The 22,822-nt window shown below is 46.1% G+C and overlaps 1 protein-coding gene across 5 annotated transcripts in view; it reads right to left on the bottom strand.

Annotated features, from left to right (window-relative positions):
- SLC4A4 (solute carrier family 4 member 4) overlaps positions 1 to 22,822 on the bottom strand; it is a 116,510-nt gene that overhangs the window by 81,247 nt on the left and 12,441 nt on the right. For all 5 annotated transcript variants that reach the window (XM_041716055.2, XM_072928910.1, XM_030272206.4 and 2 more), the window contains 2 exons: positions 16,966 to 17,039; positions 4,560 to 4,739 (listed from right to left, as the gene is read on the bottom strand). In XM_041716055.2, coding sequence (XP_041571989.2) covers positions 4,560 to 4,739; positions 16,966 to 17,038 — 253 coding nt within the window. In that variant the 5' untranslated portion in view covers position 17,039. Of the gene's footprint in view, positions 1 to 4,559; positions 4,740 to 16,965; positions 17,040 to 22,822 lie in introns of those variants that run through there.

The following is a 22,822-nucleotide window of genomic DNA, read 5'->3' as shown; positions in this document are numbered from 1 at the left end:
AAATTGGATGGTTGAAAAATCCAGTAACACGAACAGAAAGAAAACTCTTGGCACAGGCCTGACTGTGCCGCATCTGCTCTGCTAAGTAGAGGTTCATCCTGTATTTCCATCCTGTAGCTCTCTCCTGCTATTTATAGCACCTGCCTTAATGAATTTTCAAGGTAGACACCCAAGCTTGAGTGTTCCTGAAGAGATGTCTTAATATCCTTGTGGAATGAATTTGATCTTTTTATGAATGGACCATTCCAGTCAGACTGGCACTCCTCACTGGAAATCACAGAATGGTTTGGTTTGGATGGAACCTTAAAGATCTGCTCATTCCAACCCCCTGCCATAGGCAGAGACACCTTCTACTACCCCAGGTTGCTCCAAGTCCTGTCCAGTCTGGCCTTGAACACTTCCAGGGATGAGGTATCCACCACTTTGGGCAACCCATCAAATTGTCCACAATAAACTCTTCCTGCAAAGCAGGCACTCCAAGTTGGGAAGATGGACCAGAAGTTTACCTGCTTCCAGTGCAAACTGATCCATCTAGCCAAAATCTCACCTTCAGTCAGAGAGATGGACTCCATGCAGAATGGCAGCACAAGCCTCCAATTGCACCTTAATGGAGTAACTCCCTGCAAACAGGAGAAGCGCTCCGCCAAACCCACATCTGAGGGCTCAGAGAGGATTTTCATTAAAACCCTTAAGAACTATTGCTGGTGGGTGCAAGAGGAATTCTCTGAGCCAACTGGAAACCTTTAAAATGCGCTGATATATCATCCCTCCCCTCTCTTTTTATATGGGTCCTCTTATCCCTGCTTTTAGGTACTCCAAAATTTAGATTCTGCAGTTATATTTAACATGGCAACATTCTGACACCTCACAAAAATCAGGTTTTACTCTCTTCAGGGCTGCAAGCACTAAGAGAATTCTATTCTTGACAGTAAGAATTTGTCAGACCCACAAGTGGTTTTAAAAAGTCAGTAAAGTGTTGCAGCATCTGGGTTTGGGCCAGGAAGGTGAGCCAAAGTGACTTGGAGGGCTACCAGACAATGAGGAAAAACTCCTTCCCAGATCAAGTAGAGGTGCATTTCCTCATGGGAAAATCTCTGTACACCAGTAGTACAGAATGAGGAAGAGGGAAATGGACTCAGAGAAACTTCATCTGCCTTCCTTGTTCCTCCCTTGTCTCACCCCTTGCAAGTAGCAGCAAACTACACCATCCTCTTTGTGCTGACACAAGCATCAGCTGACTCAATGAGGCAAAGCCTAAAAAGTGTTTCCTCCTGACTGGCCCTAAATGGAAACCAAGGCTAGGCTGGTTAAAGGAGGTGCTTTTAGACCAGATGTGCTGGGATGTTTCACCTGGAAGAGGGATTTGTCATCGTCTGCAGTCCTGCCTGAGAAGCAGGGTGTGAATACCAAAGCTCCCAGAGAGCAGAGACAGCCCCGCAGGCCTGGAATGTCCTGAAAGGGCTCTGCAGAGGGAACACGGCCTTCCTGCCTCCTCCTCAGTCTGTCAAAGTATCCCTGTCTGGATTTGTGAAGGAGGCGTGGTTCCCAGGCAGTGATTTCCTTAGGATAAAACATATCTGTACACATTCCATCTGCCCAGCTCTCTCCAGATGGGAGAGCTGAAGCTTGTCTTTAACTACCAGAGTTGGGCTCATTTGGCTCAGCTGGACATAGACTAAGAAAAAAAATAAGGACTGACATTTCCAGACTGCATCAATTCTCAAACACAGAGGCACAGCTAGACTGGTTTGGAACTGGAACAAAGCTTTTCTAGGGAAGATTTGCATTTCTGGACCTGTTTATTCTCTTGTTGGTATCAGTGGACATGTTCCATCAGGTTCGGTTGCTGTGAGCAGCTTGACCCAGTGAGTCAAACCCAGACTTGGTCCAAGTCTAATTGCAGAGTGTTCATCCAAGAAGCTGAGAAATCATTTGCAGGTAGGATACTGAAGCTTAGGATTGTGGTCCTTAGGGACAGATCAAGAATTCCAAGTGAAGTACCAAATCACAACTGGCTTAAGCTTTCTACTCAGGGGGGAAAAAAAGGTCTTGATATACAGGACAATGAAGTTGTTCCCTGAACTTCTACAAATTATTTTAACAACTACATTATTAAAGATTTTGCAAATTAAGCTCTGTATACTTGTCCTTGTATTAGAAGATAAACTAAATCACCAGTTACACACCCAAGCTAAACTGACAAGTGTCTAATACAGACCAAGGTGATAACTGCAAAAATCAACAAAGAGAAGGAGCTCTTTGTATAAATTCAGGATTTCTTAAAATGAGATATGTTTAACCAAAAACCACAGTGTTTGAGATTTCTTTATGTCAGATCAGATTTTGCTTGTTTTCAGCTACACATATTTCAGCTTCTGATATTCCACACTCTTTACTGACTGCCTTAAATATCTGTAATACAGTTCATTTCAGCTTTCTCCCAATTCCATTAAAGTTGCTGGGCAATATTTCCCAGCTCCTTATTTCTAATATTCTTCTGAAACTGAATTTGAGGCACCCACCCCTCAGTAAATGACTATTATGGGACAAAGATTAGAACCCCAGGGCTCTACCTGTTTTTTGCCAGGATTGCCAGTATTGGACACCAGCCTAGGCTGGTACCTGCTGCCCAGAGAGAAATGGGCTTCTGTCAGACACACTTGTGTGACACAGCTGGTGGAGAGAAAAAAAAGGCATCTAAGAGAGCAAAAAAAAGGGGGGAAACACAAAATTCAGGTCAGCTCTGAAGACAAGAGTTTCAGAAGAGGAAAAAACCCAGAGATATGAGGTAACTTGTAATTCAAGACTGTAATCTGAACTGCCCCTCTCCTTTACAGAGCTCCAAGCTACATGAGCCAGCTCGTAAAAAGATCCGGCCACCAGCAGGAAACAGCAGGTCCCTGCAAGGACCTGGAAAAGTATCCGGATACCTGAGATGGTGAACAACAGAGAAAAGGGTCCAGGGATGGGGTATGAATGCTACTGCATAGGACACCTGGAATATTTATATGATTCCGCTCCAAAAATCTGCAGCGCAAAGAGCTCAGGGTGGAAAAGCCTATGGGAAAACTGCAGATGGAAAGGGGTGGAAAGACTGCATATTCTTACCTGCAGGTGTAAGTGCATGTAAGAATGTATTACTGCACAGAAACAACACAGGAGAGGAGAAAAAACACCACAAACCCCTCCTCAAATGACACAGACACAAGGATGGGCAAAATCAAAGCCAGGACATGAAAACCTGATGAAAGAAATGGTTTTGAAACGTAGGTACACTTAGCCCATGCAAACAATTTGCCCAGGATATGATACATTCAGAAGCAAAAAAGCAATTTCTACAGGCCTGGTTACCTGTATGCTAAAGAACAGAGGTGTAAACATAAAAATTAAGTTTAAAACATTTGACTTTAAAACATTTTGAGATAGGTAGTTAAGTCTTTTGGTATAAAACCAACTCCTGGTTTCTGAGCATTGACAAAAAAACCTTTTCTGGAACAACCAGGGAACAAGAGCTGGGAAAAGCAAATGGAATCTCTGACTTGCTTTCATTTCCAGGTGCTGTTCTTTGAAGATGGTAACCAGGCTAAAGATACGACTGATCTGTCCCATGTTACTGTCTCTATCTACAGCTACTATCCAGCAACAGGACTTCAAAATGAGAAATGAATGTATTGCTTCAATCCAAGATGCAGTTGTATGGATCCCTCACAGAGGAAGCATTTTTCCACTTACAAATGAAGCTCCAGACATCTGGAATTAGCCTCAATAATCTGAGCTGTTTCACATTCTGGCTGCCCTGCTATACTCAGCCCCACTAGCCTTCCCATCTACCCCCCTGCTCCTACCAAAACAGCCATCTCCCAGATTTCAGGACAAGCTTGTGGCCAACAGAGAATACAAGGGGAAGGGGAATGCAATCCTGTGACAGTCTCTGCACAGTGATGGCACTAGCTAAAGGCTTCTGTCCTCTGTTTAACAATTCTGGTGGGAATAGAGGCACAGGGCATCCAAAGCAGACCTCACCTGCCTATCAATATTTAGATATTCAATCTCTACAGATACTCAAACATACAGCAAGTTCCATTTCAGTCTTCTTTTTATTTTCAAAACCTAAAACTGGTTAATTACCAAAGGGAAAGAAGCTGTTAGTGCTGCAAGTTAGTGACATGTGAGGCTGAAACCATGGGGGTATTGGAATTCCAGAGTGTGTGCACGTCCCAGAGCCAAGGTAGAAGCTGCAATAGATCTACCCAGGCAACTACCCAGTCTTTTCCCTTGCTTGCTATCTCTTTACACACAGTGTCAAATTGCTTTTTAAACATTCGGCCTGCTCCTGCCTGGCATCCCTCAAGGGCCAACTCAGGTGATACAGAGGGATGAAATGTCTGCTCCAGCCCATGCCTTTTCCAAGCCAAGGCAGCTATCCCACAGCAGCTGGCTAAGACCACTCCAATCTGCAACATGAGACCATTGTTTTCATGGATCAAGTTTCGTCCTCCGAGAGCAGATCCCTAGACAATGGAACATTGTAATGACTGACAACTGGAACCAGTACTCACTGAGTGGTTTGAGGATACTGCTGCTTGTCTCATCAGCATTTTCTACGTCTGATTTGTCCGAGTAGTTCTCTGAGATTTTCTCCTTTTCTTTCTTTTCTTTGTGCCCGGGTCTTCTTCTGTGACGCCTCCTCCGCCTGTAGCTCTTCGGCACATGGACCCCGATGTAAATCGTGTGGTGACCTGGGGAACACAAGTACACCAATATTAACTTCAGCACTCTGCAGTTTGGGCACCACAGGCCAGCACAGCTCATGCTGCATGTCTTTGAATCCTAAAATGGTTTGGGTTGGAAGGGACCTTGAAGCTCATCTCACTCCAAAATCCTGCCATGAGCAGGGACACCTTCCACTAGCTGAGTGTGCCCCAAGCCCCGTCCAACCTGGGCTTGGATACTTCCAGGGATGGGGCAGACACAGCTTCTCTGGGCAATCTGTGCCAGGGCCTCATCGCCCTCACAGGAAAGAATTTCTTCCATATATCTAACCTAAACTGCTCCTCTTTCAGTTTGAACTCATTACTCTTTGTCCTATCCCTGTTCCACTCCAGAAGGCAAGTGAACTATCCCTCTTTGCTGGCCTAATGTTAAATAGTCCTGTTTTTCTTGTCTCCAGATGTGAGCTTGGAGCTCTGTAGCTACCATTTGCAGAATTATTTTTATCCCATCATTTCTGAGAGCACGTGCCAGTGCAGACTCAGATAACTGTTGTCCTCGTGACTCATTTAAATACAAAAATAAACCCCACAGAAGGCCATCATACTCATTTTGTAATATCGAACAGAGTGCTTTTCAAATACATTCTACACTAATTTTTCCATTTGTTTTACCAAATACACTGTCTGAACTTAACAATTACCTCATGCCAAGGGTTTCAGTTTAATTGAAGAGCTTAGACCAACAAAATCTACATCACTTGACTGTGCAGTCCATTGTGTAACAAGAGTCAAAGTACCACTAGGTACCTTACAGAGGTGCCACTATAGAGGTCCCACACTCTCAGTACCATTAGAGTGTTATTGTAACACAGCAGAGAAGGAAGGACTACTCACACAAGTTCCTATCAACTCCTACTTGACACTTTCCAAAATAAAAATTAACTAGTAACAGAAGAAGTGCCAAATTTCATACGTTGGCTGTAAATCCCAAGGATGCCCTTGCACTGAGACTACGATTTCAAACTAAAGCACTTCAACCACATTTGCTAATGATTGTGCCTATTGTGTCTGATAAAAATGTTTTCTTTTCAGGGCTTTCTGCACTTCTGCCATCTCGGGATGAATATTCTGTGCTTACAGAAAGCACTTACATGTTGTCTTCTCTGCCCAGATCGTTCAGACATCTCACTGTAAGCTATAAAAGCAGCTCTTACAAAGTAACTCCTGAGAAATGAGAGCTGGATTCTCTACTTTGGACCAAGTTTGGTTTCCCTGTTTCTATCCCAGAGTGATTGAATCAGATGAACAGACTGAGTAAACAAATTCATCTGAATTAATGACCCACAAACTAAACATGTGTCTCTAATTCCTCCTTATGATAAATCCAGTCTTGGCGACCAAACAACTGAAAATCAGGCACTAAATACTCCATTTCTGTAACTAACTGATTTGCCAATGAAAAACAACCCTGCATTTGCCATTTCAAATTCCACACACTCCTCAGGCCAGCTGTGAGGCCTTCATTTTGCATGTTTCAACCTTTATTTTGCACATTTGCTCATCTTGTTCCAGCCCCTGCCATGGGCAGGGACACCTTCCACTGTACCAGTTTGCTCCAAGTCCCATCCAGCCTGGCCTTGGACACTTCCAGAGATGGAAGAAAGAGGATTCTGGAGCTGAGCAGGTTCAAACTCAAGCAGTGGAACAGTGACAGAACAGGGTCCTGTGTTGGCTGCCTCTTGTCAGAATCGCCATCTGTGAGGAAAGGGATCACACTGCAGAGGAAAAGGGCAGAGCCACAGAGAGATCTGTAGCAAGACCTCCCAGACTGATACGTGAAGATCCCTTTAGCTCTTGCGTGCCAAAGAAAACCCAGAAAGCTCTTCCAGCAACTGGAAACAACAGCTTTAACGTGGCAGATGGCCTGAGCGCAGCACAGGGACAGGGAAGGGGAGATCTTATCTGAGCACGAGCAGGAGCTGGAGCGTGGGGGTGACCCCAGACAGACAGGGCAGTGGTAGCCCTTCCCAAGGGATTCTCACAGCCAAAACTCTATTCAAAAACCTGATGCAAAAGGTATCTGTATTAAACAACATTCCCCTATGAATCACTTGAATTCTGTGGTCAGCTTGATAATAGAAACACATCATAGTGAGCCTGCAGTCTTAATACTTTAATATGCTGCCAACAGAACTGGACAATCTCTTTAATCTTTGGACCACGTGTGCACAGCAGAGATTTTGGTAATATGAAACTTACTTGTATACACGCAGGCAAGCATCTGCATTACTTTGCTGCTTTCGCCTGGTCTGAAGGCAGAGACTTATTTAATGTTCCTCCCTGTGCCCCCACCCCCACTCCCCCGACTGTTCAGGGAGGCCAAGACATTTTCCTTCTCCATGTACTTGAAGTGCTTGGCATCTGTTTATATTGTTCCAAATGCTGAGATAATCTTCTAGGCTCCCTTCCCAAAGCGCCTGGGAGGAAACAATTGACACATACTCTCAATGCTCTGGGCTCCTGGGACATTTCCGACTCACCGGGGGAAGCCAGCCTTTCCCATGAGAACCACTGCCTGAGAAACACAACGTGACACGCAGGGCACCACAAGGTGCCTGGGGAGGACGGGAAACACGGAGCTGAGCGCTCAACTTCGGGTAACCCAGCCCTGTTCTCTTGCACACCCAGCACAGCTGCCCCTGGGGGGCTGCTCCCACGGCCCTCCTCGCTCTCCCCAGGACATCCACGATCCCCTGGGTCCTCATTACACACACTCAAACGCCACCCGTACGATGCATATGCAGAGCTGCAGGTCCTGGTGGCACCTGTTCTCTTCTAAGTGACACTGGGGCTTCTTTGGACTTACGCTGGTTGTAGCTGAAGTCTTTGACTTTTGTGACCACAGAGAATGTTCACTGTGCCCCAAGTTCACAATAAAATCGCTTCATCTGATTAATAACTAAACAAAAGGCAGTCATCATCAGTGAGGTTCTCCTGGAAAAACTCAGTTGAAACCACACCTTTTGCTTTACTAAAAGCTAGTGAATAAGAGTAGTTCATGATTCAGCACCCAGACTTGGAGTTTGGGCATAGGAAACTCCCTGAATCAGTTTTACTGATGAAAACCTGCTTGTGTATCACCCAGCTGAGGTTCTGTGAAATGCAGCATTCCCTCCCTGCCAGCAGGAATATCTGCTCATCATCATCAACGCTAGGTTGGACAGGGCTTGGAGCAACCCGGTCTAGTGGAAGGTGTCCCTGCCCATGGCAGAGGGGTAGAATAAGATATCCTCGAGGTCCCTTCCAACCACAACCATTCTGAGAGACCACTTTATTTTGATCCTCTCCATTTTTAAGCACTAGCTCTTTTTAAAAAAGGGTACTAGGGAATGGTTTTTGACCAGCAAAACCAAAACTCAGTCACTTGGAGACCAGAGCTGAAAGTTATGGGATCAAAGGATAAAGTCTGCCTGCTGCATCTAAGAAAGAATGCTTTCCACATGACTGGATTCTTGAGACACAGAGCGTGGTAAGACCAGCCCATAAAGAATCTCACACCAGCATCTTAATAAAAAACAAGATCAAAATCTAATATTAAAAACGTACAAAGCACTGAAAATAAGCTGAGCATTAGCAGTTTTTACCCAGCCTTTGTTTATCCCTTTAACGATTCCTTTGCAAAGAACAGGGAGAGTCACATTAAAACTGATCAGATTTTGACTGGCCCCTGTGGTTACAGCTGGCCACAAAGCCAAAATCTTCCCCACCAGCTCTGACCAAATATTTTGAGCCACCTGAAAAATAGGCTTTGCTCAGGATGACCCAGCCATGTCCCTCAGAGGCTTATGGCATGGAGTTAGAATGTGATGACCTTTAAGGTTTCTTCCAACTCAAACCACTCTGTGATTCCATGAAAGGTGGGACCTTCTCAGCCCATTTTCACAGCCCAGCCATCAGTCTTACTCCCAGGTGGAATGGAAAGCCTCAGGTAGCCCCCACATCTAACATCTAGAGATCTGCTCTGGAGTCACACCAGAGGGGCCACGTGCTTTGTCAGCTTTGTGCCCAAGGAGGTGTCAGCACACAGCCAAGCCCACAGAGAAAGGTGGCACCAGCCAGGACACAGCCAGGATCACAGCCAGGTCAGTGCACTTTAGAGCACCTGCTTTTCCAGCTTAGGGCTGGTGGCAAAAGCTGCTTCTCATTTTGTGTGAGAATCAAAGAAAATTAACACTATAAAAAAAAGCCCACAGCTCAGAAGGACAAATAAATCAGAGGGATGATCCATTTTAAAGGGAGATACTAAAAGTAGCAGTAAGGAAGTCCCAAACTAAGCCCTGCTTAGTTTCAAATCAGCTCAAGAAGTAAGAACAAAAGGCCACATCGTCACGTGCCAGGTGCCTTTAGCTCTACCTGGCTATAGAGGGGTTTGCAGGTGCTGGCAGCAGCAGAGGGGCAGAACCTGCACCCCAGCCAGCTCCATTTTCCAGGCCACAAGCTGTTCTGCACTCCCAGAATGGGAAGCACAGCCAGCAGGACACCCCACACCGGAGAGCTGTTCACACCAGCTGTGGAAGAAGCAAGGAACATAAGGACCTACCCTTGCACTGTGCAAGAGCCATGTGCTACTCCCATTCATGCACATGGACAGAGACACTGAGTCTCCAGGGAAAGCCAAACCACCATCAGTCCTCTAGACGGGCTGCCCAGGCACAGTCCCAGGCTCACCCACCCATCCCCACAGGGTTTTCAAAACACGCTGGTATTCAAGGGACCAATTTTCCATGCAAGTAAAAATCCATCAGTCAGGGAAATGGCAGAAGGATTCAGAGCACTTTGTGGAAATCTGAACAAAACTGAATGCACTAGCTGGAGACAGACAGATCCAAATCCCTTCTCCTGTAAAGAACAGTGCTATGCAATTAACCAATTCTTCCGTGCTGTGGCAGTTTGCCAAGGAAAAGGGTCAGCATGAATCCATCAGGCAATGGGAAAAACAACCATAAGCTGAGTACAGGTTCACAGACCTGTGATAAATGCCTCCTGATAAATGCCATCAGGAGATGAGCCTGCCATGAAGGAGAGACAGGAAAGGGCAAAACATAAAACAGGCTTCAGGAGAGACAATCCTGAGCTACTATGCCACAGAAAAAGGAAAGAAGGAACAAGATTAGAAACATCAGGGATCTCTTTCAGTCTGCCGCCTCCAACAGAAGAACCCCAAATTCATGGCTAAGATTCAAGTGATGATCACCATCAGCAAGGAAGATGCAGTTCCTTAACCAAACAGAGAACTTGTGCAAAGATAACTTCATCTATTTGCATTAATTCACCTTTTAACATGCAGTCATTGACTGAAATGCCTATTAGGATCAGGGAATGAGCTGTGCAGGGGAAGACAATGTGGAAATGAGAGACCTTCTTCTTCTGTAACATCAGCTTCTAGCACTTCAATATCTTCAAAAAGTCAGCATGGGATGTAAAGCATTCCCATGTAACAAAGCTATAATTAGACAGAAGGGAAGTCTACCTAGCCATTTGCCTAAAGCTTGCACTCCTCTGTTCCAAATGGATGATCCATGACCCAGTCTGGACCTGCCAGATTCCTAACAAGATTCAGAGGCCAGCAAAGCATGTGTAACAGGTGAGTTAAATCTGAGCAACAGGACAGCTCTAAAAGACAGAGCTCATAAAAATTCAAGTAAAAAATATCTAAACAGGAAAATAAAATAAAATAAAATAAAATAAAATAAAATAAAATAAAATAAAATAAAATAAAATAAAATAAAATAAAATAAAATAAAATAAAATAAAATAAAATAAAATAAAATAAAATAAAATAAAATAAAATAAAATAGTGGGTATTGTTCAGACAGAACAATGAACATGTGGTGAGGGTATTCTCCCTGAGCTTTACGTAAGCTGCTGCGAGACTCTTACCCACAACCCCGTAAGCTGCTTTTCTTTCTCTCTTCTTTGGAGCTGTGAGAGGTTAGAAAAGCCACCAAACCTATCCTGCTGTGATCTGATCTAATCTGGCCAGAACTGCTTGGCTTCAATGGAAAGAAGAGCTGAAGAAAACTTGAAGAACACAGGGCTCTGATGAACAGGGCAGAGAAAGGGATCTGTGCCGGACTGCTGGATTTAGCTCTTGGGAAGCATGGTACCTTTGGATTTTCTGGCATCCTTTAACATTATGTCCCCTTCCAAAATGCTCCAAATGACCACTCAAGAGAACTGATCCTGGCTGAAAATCTTTTCCTATTTCCATCTCATTAATTACCAAGACTGAATGAACTGAGTACCGAGCTGTACTTGACACTCTCACGCTCACAGAGGCAGGCAGGATTTAGTCCCTGCTCCAAGAGAAGTAAGAGCTGTGGTATGATGACTAAGGCATCCAAAGCTGCCTCCATTCTCTGGGAAAAGCCTTAAAGCAGCCCTCTGCAAGCAACCCTGGATTCCAAGGCTGCAGTTTTATTGGAACAGGTGCCTGACGGAAGGCCACGCTGCAAACAGAACGGTGCTCACACAGAGGTGCCCCCACAGAGGCTCCCCACGCCTCCCCAGCAGCACACGAGTTCCCTGCGCCCCTTCTCAGTCTCTGGTTCAGTCTGGCGTTCTGCTACCAGAGTAGGAACGCCACCAGAAGGAAAGGAGGAGACAGGATTCCAGGAAGGCTGGGATGATGCTCAAACCAGCAAGCTACAGCTCCAGCACCAGTTTCCAGGTTAAGCCCAGCTCTGCAGTTCTGGTATGAGAAGCACAGGTAGGAGAGGGAACAAAACTCCTGTATTACCTAGCCCCAGCTCAGGCAACATGACCAACACATTTTGGGTTACCTTTTCATTTTATATGTTCTGGGAAAATCCAGGAAGGCTTACAAGCACATCTGGGACTCACATCTGACAAGTGAGCAAAGGCTGTAGCTGATTTTCAATCTCCATGCTGAACTGTTATATCCAGTGTTACTGTACCTTAAAAAAGTGCTGTTGGGCAGAGGAAGATAGGAGCAGACAGTCAAACAAACCTAGACTTGAATTCTGAGTGAAATGAGAGTAGTTGCTCCCACCCAAGGCTGAAAGGTGCCATGTCAGGGCCCTCTTTCTAGCTGGCCTGGGCCCCAACAAAAGTAGTTTCACTGCCAGGTCAGAGAACTGATGATAGTTTCCAGTCAGTTGGACTTGATGATCTTAAAGCTCTGTTCCAATTTCAGTGATTCTGTGATTCTAAATGAGTGGAGCTGGGAAAAAACGAGTCACTGTCAGAATGGTATGGGAACATGTTCCTTCACCTCGCACTCAGCACAGGCTGGCACAAAACTTATCACCACTGCAAGAAACCACCACCTTTCCTTCACCACGGGCCAACAATGCCAGCTATTGACTCAGCTGCCCTTAGAGCGTTTTCTCCACTTCTCCTGCCTGCACAGCCAGCGTATCGCTGCCTTACGTAAAGTCAGTTATCACCTCTGAACTCAGACTGCAGCTTTTCTCACTGAGCATGGAGTAGGCGGGCATCAAAAACCTCCTCAGCCCACCCAGCAACCTCAGAGCTAACACTGATTCTTGATAGGAGAGGAAGGACAGCGGCAGTGACCAGAACGATATTCCATACAATGACCTGCTGGACACTGCCAAGAGTAAGCACTCTGCTGAGAAAGGCTGTGGGGAATTAAAGCTGGAAAGGAAAGAATCTGAAGACCTGAAATCTTTCATCACAGTGTTTCAAAGCTGGGAAGATCTACACTACCTGCTTTGTTTTTACTTAGCTGTCTAGACCTAAGTAGAATCACGGAATGGTTAGGGTCAGAGGGGACCTTAAAGCTCATCCAGTTCCAGCCCCTGCCATGGGCAGGGACACCTTCCACTAGCCCAGGTTGCTCCAGGCCCTGTCTAACCTGACCTTGGACACTTCCAGGGATGGAGCAACCACAGCTGCTCTGGGCAACCTGTGCCAGGGCCTCACCATCCTCATAGGGAAGTTGTGCCAGATGCTGTATGGAAAGAGAGCATAAATGCACTGCCTGAGTCCTCTGAGTTTGACTTTTCCAGGAGTAAAGCCCAGTTCAGTTTTACTGAAGCAAAACACAGCCTGGTTTGCTTCTACACATAAATTAAAGGTACCAAAGAATATTAGCGAGCACATTCTGTGATCAGATTTTACCTGATTAATTTTTTAATCACATTTATTTCAGAAGCAATTAAAGACTTTGATATGAAACAGGTCATCTGGTTACTTTTGAAAATGGAGGAGGGTCTGCCTAGAGTCACGGATCAAAAACAGACTGCAGGGATGAGAGGAGAAAAAGAAATCCAAGTATATGGGCAAATACAGCCCATTTTTCCCACCATCAGCTTGCTGTTATTACAGGTAAAGATGTTCACAGTTATCTCTGCCCTTTTAACCTCTCTCCTCATTGATCCAACCACCAAGGACTAATCTTGGGCTTATGGCATCACACAGCTTTCTACCAGCAAAGTGCAATGACACAACCGGGTCGAGAATAGAAAGCAAGGAGGAGGAAAGTGCTAAAATGGAACAAGTAGTTATGGAACATTGTTATAAAATCCCTGGGTTAGCCTCTCTGCAGAGCACAACAGTAAAGGCCACAATTATAACAGGACCCAGGAAAAGTTTCCCCTAACACCATATTCTCCTGAATTCACTCCCACAGCAGGGCTGAGAGGTGCTATTGTAACCTTTACATTGCCCATCGTTTGGAAGGCAGGACAGGTATGCTGCTCCTCATTTCATTTTGCAGTGGAGTCATCAGACTTGAAACCCAGCATCCTCCACCCCACCACAGAGTCAGGGTAGCAGTGAGCCCAGGGGAAGTTACACTTAGAGAGCCAAGAATACCTTATCTCGCAGGATAAGGTGGAGCTTTACTTTTCCCCTCTTGCAAAATCGGTTATTAAGTAATCTGTTTATGTCACACATACCAGCACTCCTCACAGGGGCATTACAGCAGCACAGCGTTACCTTCAAGGAAAGGAACGTGCAGTGCTCGAAATGAAGGGGAAGGATCCTCTTGCACAGCCCAGGGCAATGCCTCTTCCTGATTTCCCCCAGGAAAGCCAACTCATACTCACTTTCCTTCATGCTCTGCCCTAGACCCGGGCAAATCCCCTGGCTCGCCAGGTCACGTTTCTGGGCACTTCCAGCCAAGCAACTCCTCCCACCTAACATGCACTGAATCTGCCACCAAGCCCTCTTGTGGATCCAGGCAGCAGGGAGGAGCTGAAGTGGAGTAATTTCCAAATGTCAACAGCTGATATCACAGCAACACATTCCAGTGTAGGACCAGGGTGAGGTGCCACTTGAGGGATGGACTAAACAATCCCTGGAAGCAGGCCCAAGGGACATACTTCTGTCAGGTATGTACGGTTTCTGTTAATGCTACATTTACTCAGTGAGGGCACAAGGGACAATTGTCCCACCCTGAAAATTTCTCAATATCTTCCTGACTAGAAATGCCCATTTTCACCCCTTCTTAAAAAGCCAAGGCTTCCCTCTCCTCCGCACCACTACATAATCAAATTAGTGGGTGATGTGGTTGTCCAGAGCTGCTATCCCCATCCCACAGACATAACCTGTGGGCATCACTGACAAAGTGAATCACGTTCCTCTCTTCTCTCATAGAACATGCCAAACAGGGATGCTCAAAGTGACACCTTCAAAACTCTGTCTTCGCCTCTTTGAACTCAAAGCAACTTACAGAGCAGCAAAAGCAGCCTGGTTCCAAGGCAGATTATAATGGTCTGCTGGAGAGTTTCCCATTCTCTCCTGCTAACTCCTGCTGCCCTATCTCTTCTTATAAAGGTTAAAACGCCCCTTTCCCTCATGGAAGGAAAAGAAACAATCTCCTCTCTGCTCACTTTCAGTGAAATTAAGTCTCTTGACTCACCTCCTTTAAAACACCCCACTCTAAGTCCAGGAATCTAACAGGGACTTAAAAGCATCTGCACCAAGTGCCAGCCAAAGATCTGCAACTTGACATCTTAGCCCTTCCACTGGATCTTAAACTGACAGAAGGCAGGGTTAGATTAGATATGGGGAGGAAATTCTTCCCTGTGAGGGTGGGGAGGCCCTGGCAAGAGATGCCCAGAAAAGCTGTGGCTGCCCCATTCCTAGAACTGTTGGACAGGTCTTGGAGCAACCAAGTGGAAGGTGTCCCTGCCCATGGCAGGGGGCTGGAACTGGAGATCATTTCCAACCACAGCCACTCTGTGAGCATCCAGTTCATCCCATACCTGCAGACCATGACTGCATCTGGGGTGCACATTGGAGATGCACACACATTATGCATGCAGATCTCTGTGGAGAGACAGACATAACTGAGGACACACAGAGAACTGCAGAAACATTGAGGCTGGAAACATGGAGACAAATAAAATCTCTCAAAAGTGCCAAAGCCTTTAATGCTTACAGGCACTGCTGCAGTGCCCCAGACTGCCAGGCACGCTGAGAATTCCAGGCTGACCCACTGTGCACAGAGCAGAGCGGCTGAGCAGCGGCTCCCTGGCTGACCCACCCAAGCACCATACGTGCCCTGTGACCCTGACAGATGCCATGGCCTTGGATCCTTGGGTGATTTAGCTGGGCTGCTCCCAGGAGCCTGGCAGGAATCACAGTCCTGCCTTCAGCACGAGGGAATTAGCTGGCTGCACAGCTCCAGGGCTCTCTGGAGGCTCAGCTGAGCAGCTCCAGCTCCAGAGGCCTGTCGAGTACAATTAGGAGCACTTGTTTCACCTCCGCTCCTCACTCCCACAGCGAGATGAGCTGCAACGGGACTGTTAGCCCAGCTAAACCAAATGAGGATATCCACATCAGACCAAAGGATATGAACACACCATGGCCACAAATAGTACTTTAAGCAGTAACCACACTCCCTGCAGACAGCCAGAAGGACCCTCCTGCGCTCATCACCAGCCACCACTCGTATTATATTCCTGGAGCATCACATGTGGCCGTTGCACATCAAAACAGCATGTAGCAACATTTAAAACAGTAAAACATAAAAAGTACCCTCTCTCTCTTTCCCACTCCTCAAATGTTTCTGCTGTGCCAAAGTGTCAATTATTCCACAAGCAAAAGGCTAATACAAACCTGACCCTGCAGACAGCAAACAGCCTCATTAAACCCAATATGATGATTTATAGTGGCTGAGCACAGATTACTTCATTCCAGACAGGAAGAAAACACAGGCTTTTCAGTGGAGAGGACTGGCTTGGTTTGCTGGAAGTGTTCTAACTCCTCTTTTTAGAGACTATTTCCTCTCCTACTGCTGGATCCTTTCCTGTCCATTACTGTTGACAATGTAACTCTAGACCTTTCAACACATTTTCAGTTGAAAAGCCACAGGCATTTGTTTGCAAATAAAGAAGTTAGAATAAAATTATACCCTGAAGTCAGGAAGGAAGGATAGTTCTACAAGGTAAAATCCTCTCCCTGCTAAGTAAAGTCCTACCCTATCCTGCTCTCCTCCTTCTCCCCTACTAGTTTATCAAGCCCACAGACAACCAATCCTCAGAAAATGAGAAAAAGAGAATTTGCTGCCATTTACTCACTCCTATCAGCTTCATCATTTTTCCAGGAAGAAACTTGAAGTAAACTCCTTTAAATTCCTATTACCTTTGGGATTTCACAGCATTTCTAGTTAGAGAGAAAACAAAAACACTTCCAAGGGAATCTACTCTTTCCCTATGAAGTGAGGAAACTGTTTTCTCTGTTAAAAAGTTCTCCTTCAAGGGAAAACTCTTCTCTTTATGCCTCCCAAGCACAAAGGATAAACCAGGGAAATGTTCACTTCCCACCTTAAGTCCACCCTGACACTTGGTACAAATTCTGCTGGTTTTTCCACTTGGCTTCTCCACCTGCCTCCACATTTCCATGCTCACGACTGCAGTGGTGATAGGCAAGCATTGCAAAACTCTGTTCCTAGAGGAAAGCAAAGTAAACAGCTCTGGTGCTTCCCAGCCATTATGCAAGGCACAGCAAACAGGACTTTGGGGGAAGTGGAAGCGTGTGCCAGCAGCACCCAACAATGTTCGCTCCCAAACTAAAATAGAGGATTTCTCTAAAAAGTCACTTCCACTCTGACCCAGCCTACTCGTGTTTCAGTCAATTTTAGGATGAAGTACTGGGCAATCCAAAGGCACCCTGGTTCTCTGCCCTCTAACTGTGCCCATCCTACATACAAACACCAACGCAAAGGCACCCTTCCTCCCCAGCAGTCCAAGTCTCTTACCTTCCACTTCTTCTTCATCACATACATGTTTAAGGAAGGAAGCCCCTCTATCCAGTACTGCCTCGTCCTCCATCCTATAGTAATAGAAAAGAAAAAAGGAATGCTCAGACTTCTCCTGGAGCGAGCTGTTTGAACCAGCCCAAGTCCTGGGCAGGTTAACTTGCAAGCTGTTGTTCATGTTCCTGTGGGCACTCTTGTCCTCCTTCCAGTGCCTGCTGTTTCTTCATAGAGCTCCTTTCACATGGCGTTTGCTTTAAGCTGGCCTCACGTAGCTCCAATTCTGACCTTGAGAGGACATCAGTGGTGACAGGTGTGAACAAGGTAATCCCAGCTACAAGTCTCTGGGGGCTTTCCTGTTTCTTGTGTCTGGCTTTTTTTCCCCCCTCCTCCTTTTTCCAAAAAGTACAACCACACGGGCAGGCTTGGGGCTGTCTATGCAACAGCCAAGTGCTTGTGGAATGGCAGCTTGCCTCTGATGCCGTGCAGGGAGGCGAGCGGGCACACCCCACACGGCCACGGGCGCGCTCCAAGCACTGCCCGGGCTCCGGCCAGCCTCTAATACCAGCACAGCACACTTGTCTGCTGGGAGCCCGGCTTTGTGTCACATGCTGGCCTTACAGAAATCTGACATATGAGGATTATCCCGAGACCGAGCTACAGTAAGTCAGATCATCACAGCAGTCATTTATGTGTGTCACCCATTCATTCATCCATTTGGGGAAGGGTTTTAGTGGTTGCCCTCCATCCCCTCCCCTTTTCTCTCCACCTCTGATCTGCCTCTGCAGACAGCAGAGACTCCTAATTCCACGCTTCTGCCATCGCTGTGCTTCTGCAGAGCTGCCCAGAACTCCTACTGCTGTGGTTCTCCCACCAAGTCAGACCCTGTCTGTGTTCCAAGGGTACATCTGCAAATCCACTCTTGACAAGCAAATACAAAAAAAAAAAAATAATAAACAAAATTGGAACTGTGTTAAATAATCTCCTTAAAGGCTAAGTACACATTTGCTACTCACTACTAGGCAGTCGCCATGGGAGCTTTCTATCCTAATACAGCTGAGACCAAGATGGTCACTTGTTTTCATACCAAAAATCAGGCATAAAACACCTTTTCCTTATATTCCCTCAGGGAAATAGGGACAAACTCCGTTCACAGTGAGACAAGGCCTTCAAAACTTCTTCCCATCCATATTGCTTCCATTCAAGATCCTCTGAGAGCAATAGCAGCAAACACTTGCAGAGCATCTTAATGAATATTCAAATTCAGGGGTGTATAAATACTGAACAGATGAATACCAAGAGTTCAGAATGCCTTAGGGTGTCTACCTTGCATGCCAATGCCTGGCTACCTCACTGGAAAATAAAAAATAAGACTCAGCCAAAAAAGGAAGTACCAGAGTCCCATTTCATAAAATCAGTACCTCAGTAGCCACTCTCCCACCCTTGCCAAGTTTTCCTCCATCGCTTTAGCCAACTCCTCCTTCAGATAGGCTGTTTCTGCCTGAACTCCAGGAGCCAGAGGATTTGAAGCAGAAATTTCCCTGAGCTAGGAAAGGTGCCATTCCCCAAGCAGCTGCTGCTGGGTGCAGAGGGGTGGGACGTGCTCCTTGCCAGGACAGCACACCCAGCCAGCACTCAGGCACACACCAGCCTCCCCTGAAAGCTCCAGCTCTTCATTAAATTATTTAAGGCTATTTATGCATCTTTTCTAAGGCAACAGGAGGGAACATATTCCATGGACACACTTGCCTGTTTGCAATGATTGTAAAGGCACAGCCTCATATTTTTTTTAATTATTTTTTCCTGCAAAGCAGCACAGTAGCTCCTTGCTATAAACTCAACTGGAAACAGCTGGAACAGATGGGACTGGATTTCCAGACCAAACACAAACTACGGGAGCTTTATTCCTCTGTAAAGTCCGTACTTATCCTGGCATTGAGCTCCATTTCCTGAGCACCCACACGTGTGCAGGTGTGTAATGCACCTGTGTGTCCCACAGCTCTGCCTAAACTGTGTCCCAAGGCCAGCTCCTCCAGCCTAGGCAGCATCCGCCCATGGCAACTGAGTAGCAACAGTGTGGTGGGGCAGAGAAAGGCAAAGGAAGGGAGAAATTTCCACTGCCTGCAAGGCATACAGGGCTGAGAATTCACCAGTTATCATCTCCCTGGGCAAATGTCTGCTCATCCTCCCCATGACAGCAGAGCATCCTCCCACGCATAACCCTGGCAGTGCTGAGCATCCACAGCAGTGGGAATGGCCCCCACCCTCCCAGGAACATCACCTTGCCAGCCTGGCATGGGTTTATCTCATTTAATAGCCATGAGTTTTCAGCTCGAGAGGGCTGGAAAACTGATCAGCAAGGCTGATGCTTTCCCTGAAACTTGTATCCAAAGGAGCTAGGGGGTTGAAAGAGCCAGGAATAGAGCTTGGGTTGCCTTGGCACAGCACCCCAGCTCTAACCCACAGGAGTTTAGTGATTAGACTCCAAGCACTACCTCCCTTGACTTGGTCTTTTCTGCCCTTCTCAGATTATCACAGGATTTCTGTGGGCCAAAATCTAGCAAGAAAACATCCTTTACCAGTTTGCATGGGGAAACTATTTCAGCCTCCTGGAATTTTTCAAATACCATTAAATGGGAGTTGCAGAAATTAAAAAGAAAAAAAAATAGTGATGTGGAACAACAAGAAAATCTTCCCTTGAGTCTTCAGGGGAATCCTGGCAGACTCCTGCTGGTGAAGCACTGCAGCAAGACCACTATCCCATGGAAGGCACACACAGACTGGAGAGAAGAAAGCATGTAAAAAATGTTAGGGCCTCAGAAGAGAAATGTGCCATCAGTTTAGCCTGGTTTACCAACTCGTTGTTGGAAGGTAAAGGGGTTTTCAGGCATTTCTTGTCTAGATCCACATTCTCGTGACTGCTGCTGCTACCTTTTGGAAACAAACCTAAAAAAAAAAAAATTAAATATTGGGATTCTATTTTCAGGGTCTGACAGACTGTGCTCTAGTGAAAAAACACGAACTGCTTGAGTAACTGGTCTCTCTGGGCCAATGATTAGATCAGTGCCAAACATTTTTAGAAATGATGTTATGTGTCAATAGGATTTGAACAAGAGTCACATAACGGCCAGCAGCAACTCTGCTCTGCCTGCAAAGCACCGGCACATATAGCTCACTCACTCAGAAATATTCTGCCCAGCTACTCAGAAAGAACAAGACCAGTTCAGTACTAGCAGGGAGCCCGGACTTGCTAATGGCTGCGCTCATCTGCCAGCATCTGTTCTGCTCATCACAACATGAATTCTTCCTGCAGGTCTCTGGTTGCAGCACCAAACACTCGCACTGCATCTTCCAGGCAGTGCAAAGCAGCGAGTAACCTCGGAGTTACCGCCCCCGTGCTACTCCAGGCAGAGGCCTGCTGCCAGCACCCCCGGGAGATGGAGTGCTGCCACCACCCGGCTGCTCCGCTCCAGAGCCGTCAAACTTGGAAGACTGAGGGCTGGAGAGAGGGAAAGTGGTGTTTGGCGTAAATAAAAAGGACTGATGTGGCAACACGAGATGTTGCGCGGAGTTACAACTCGCCGGAGTGAATAAAATGCCTAACAGAGCTGGGGAGCCAGCAGGGAGAGTTACTGCTTGCTGATAAGCTTTTACAATTCTGCCCATTTCCAACGGCTTTTGCAATCAGGAAGAAACCCCAGCAAACTCTGAACTGCACAAGGAAAAAGAAACGGAGCCAGTTCCGTAACTGGAGCAACGTAACACAGAGCCGTGAGAAAGTCACATTAAAGAGCAGCCCAACGAGCTGGGGCGTGGAGTGGGTCAAGGGCTGAGGGAGGAGGCAGAGCTCCAGGTCACAGAGCAGCAGGGCTCCCGGCGGATCGGTGGGAGCTACCAGCCCCGGGGTGCCTGTCCAGCCGCGCCACAAAGTTTACCCTGAATCTACCACATACTGCTCCCCCCACCACATACCTCTCAAACACAAAAGGGAGACTTGTTCTGGTAGGACACATCCACAACCCGACACTGCTTCCCACAGGTGTAACCAACACTACTTGTGACAACCAGCATCATCCAACCTTCAACTGCACATGGATCAACACAGATGGATCAGCCAGACCTGAAGGCTCCCACAGACAGGACCTGGACCTGAGCAGAGAGAAGAGCCACCAAAGGCTTCCCTGCCAGTGACACCCAGTGCCCTCACCAAGCCACCCAAGTTAGATGCCAAGTGTATGTGGGTACGTGTGTTGAATGAGTTAGCAAGCCAAACAGGCTGCTTCTGTCAGTGGGCTTCAGGGAGACAGAGATAACATTATTCCTTCTCTCTGCAACCTGTGAAGCATTCAGACACTGCAATTGTAGTGGCCAAGTAAACAGGAAACCAGGAAGGAGACTTGGTCCCGGATGATGCTCTCACAGCCCATATGCAAATGTGTGAATAAACAGACCTAATGTGACCGATTCCTTTTTAGGGCCCTGGTATGTTCTCATTTTCTCACATACTTGCATATGGGCTCTATCACGCAGAAAAAAAGAAAAAAAGAGCTTCTAACTATACTCAGCACAGCCTGGTTGATGCACTCTTGGAACATGTTGCCAAATTTATCCTGGATGCATTTTCCCCTGTCAGCTCTAAAGCAGCATTTATTTACAAGCTTTCTCAGCAAAAGGCTGTACTCACCCAGAGCAAAGCAGGACAGAACCCTCCACTTTGCACACAAAGAACTTGCAGCGTAATATTTATAAACCAAATAAATTCCCAATTAAGTCACCTCATTAGGTGAAATGTTTCCCTCTACGGAGGTGTTCTCAGGGATTGAAATTAAGCCCCGTGACAGGATTTAAATAGGAGTCTCAGTTCCTGACTAAATCTTGTTTTCAAAAACTCTTACAGACTGGAACGTCAAGAACTCTAAATGTTTTATCTCAACTCACAGGTGAAGTCTGTGAGAGCACCTTCCTGAAACCAAGATAAGAATCATTTGCATTCACAATGGCAAAATAAGTTCCATCACCTGGATTTCAATTTTCATCTCCAACAACTTCGGAAGAACTCTTTAAGTTGGACAGGTTCCAAAAATAAAGTAACTACTAGGAAAAACAGTCAGGAGTGAATGAAGTTACAGCTTTCTTCTGCATAAACAATAAAGTAACACTATCAAAACACAGGGAAATATAAGGGGAACACTGTCACTGGATGCCAGGGTAGGTGTAACAGTTGAAGCTTTTGCTTCATTGTGATTAAATTACTTACCATAAAATGACATGGCTATAAAAACTGATAAGGTAAGCTGCCTCTTCAGCTGGTGGCTCTGCAAGAAGAAGGCTGCCTTGCACTCCAGCTTCATTTGAGAACTGCAGGATCTCAGTGCAAGCCCCTCTCCAGGAAAGGGTGAACCTCTGCTGCCGAGCACATGGCTCCTGACACATCGCACATCCATCTGCTGTATTTCATGTAGCTACAGCCAGGAAAAGGTACAGAGACACCCTGTAAGGAATTCAAGCTTGCTCTTTGGCAGGAGCTTAAGGGGATGGAATCAAATGAGATGAATCCACAGGAAGAAGTGATTGTGGACTGCAAATATTATGAATGTATCTGTTTGAGGATAACATAAACCAGACATTTTCATAGCTTTGTTTTCTGGAAAGGATGAAATAGAAAAATAGAAATCACAAAAATAGCTTTCTCTAGAGGCAGAGTGGCATCAGGTTTTAAACCCATGAGCAGTACTGAATTTTTCCTAAAAATTATTATTTCAAGCCAGCCTGTGGCATCTGAACTATTTTTGGCTATTTATTACCGTGACAATGTCATGTCCTGCAATATTTTTGTTACAGTTTTATGCCTGAGAGGCAA

Source organism: Taeniopygia guttata, chromosome 4, assembly GCF_048771995.1.
Source record: "Taeniopygia guttata chromosome 4, bTaeGut7.mat, whole genome shotgun sequence".
Lineage (NCBI taxonomy): Eukaryota > Metazoa > Chordata > Aves > Passeriformes > Estrildidae > Taeniopygia > Taeniopygia guttata.
This window is presented reverse-complemented; position numbering and strand designations above follow the sequence as displayed.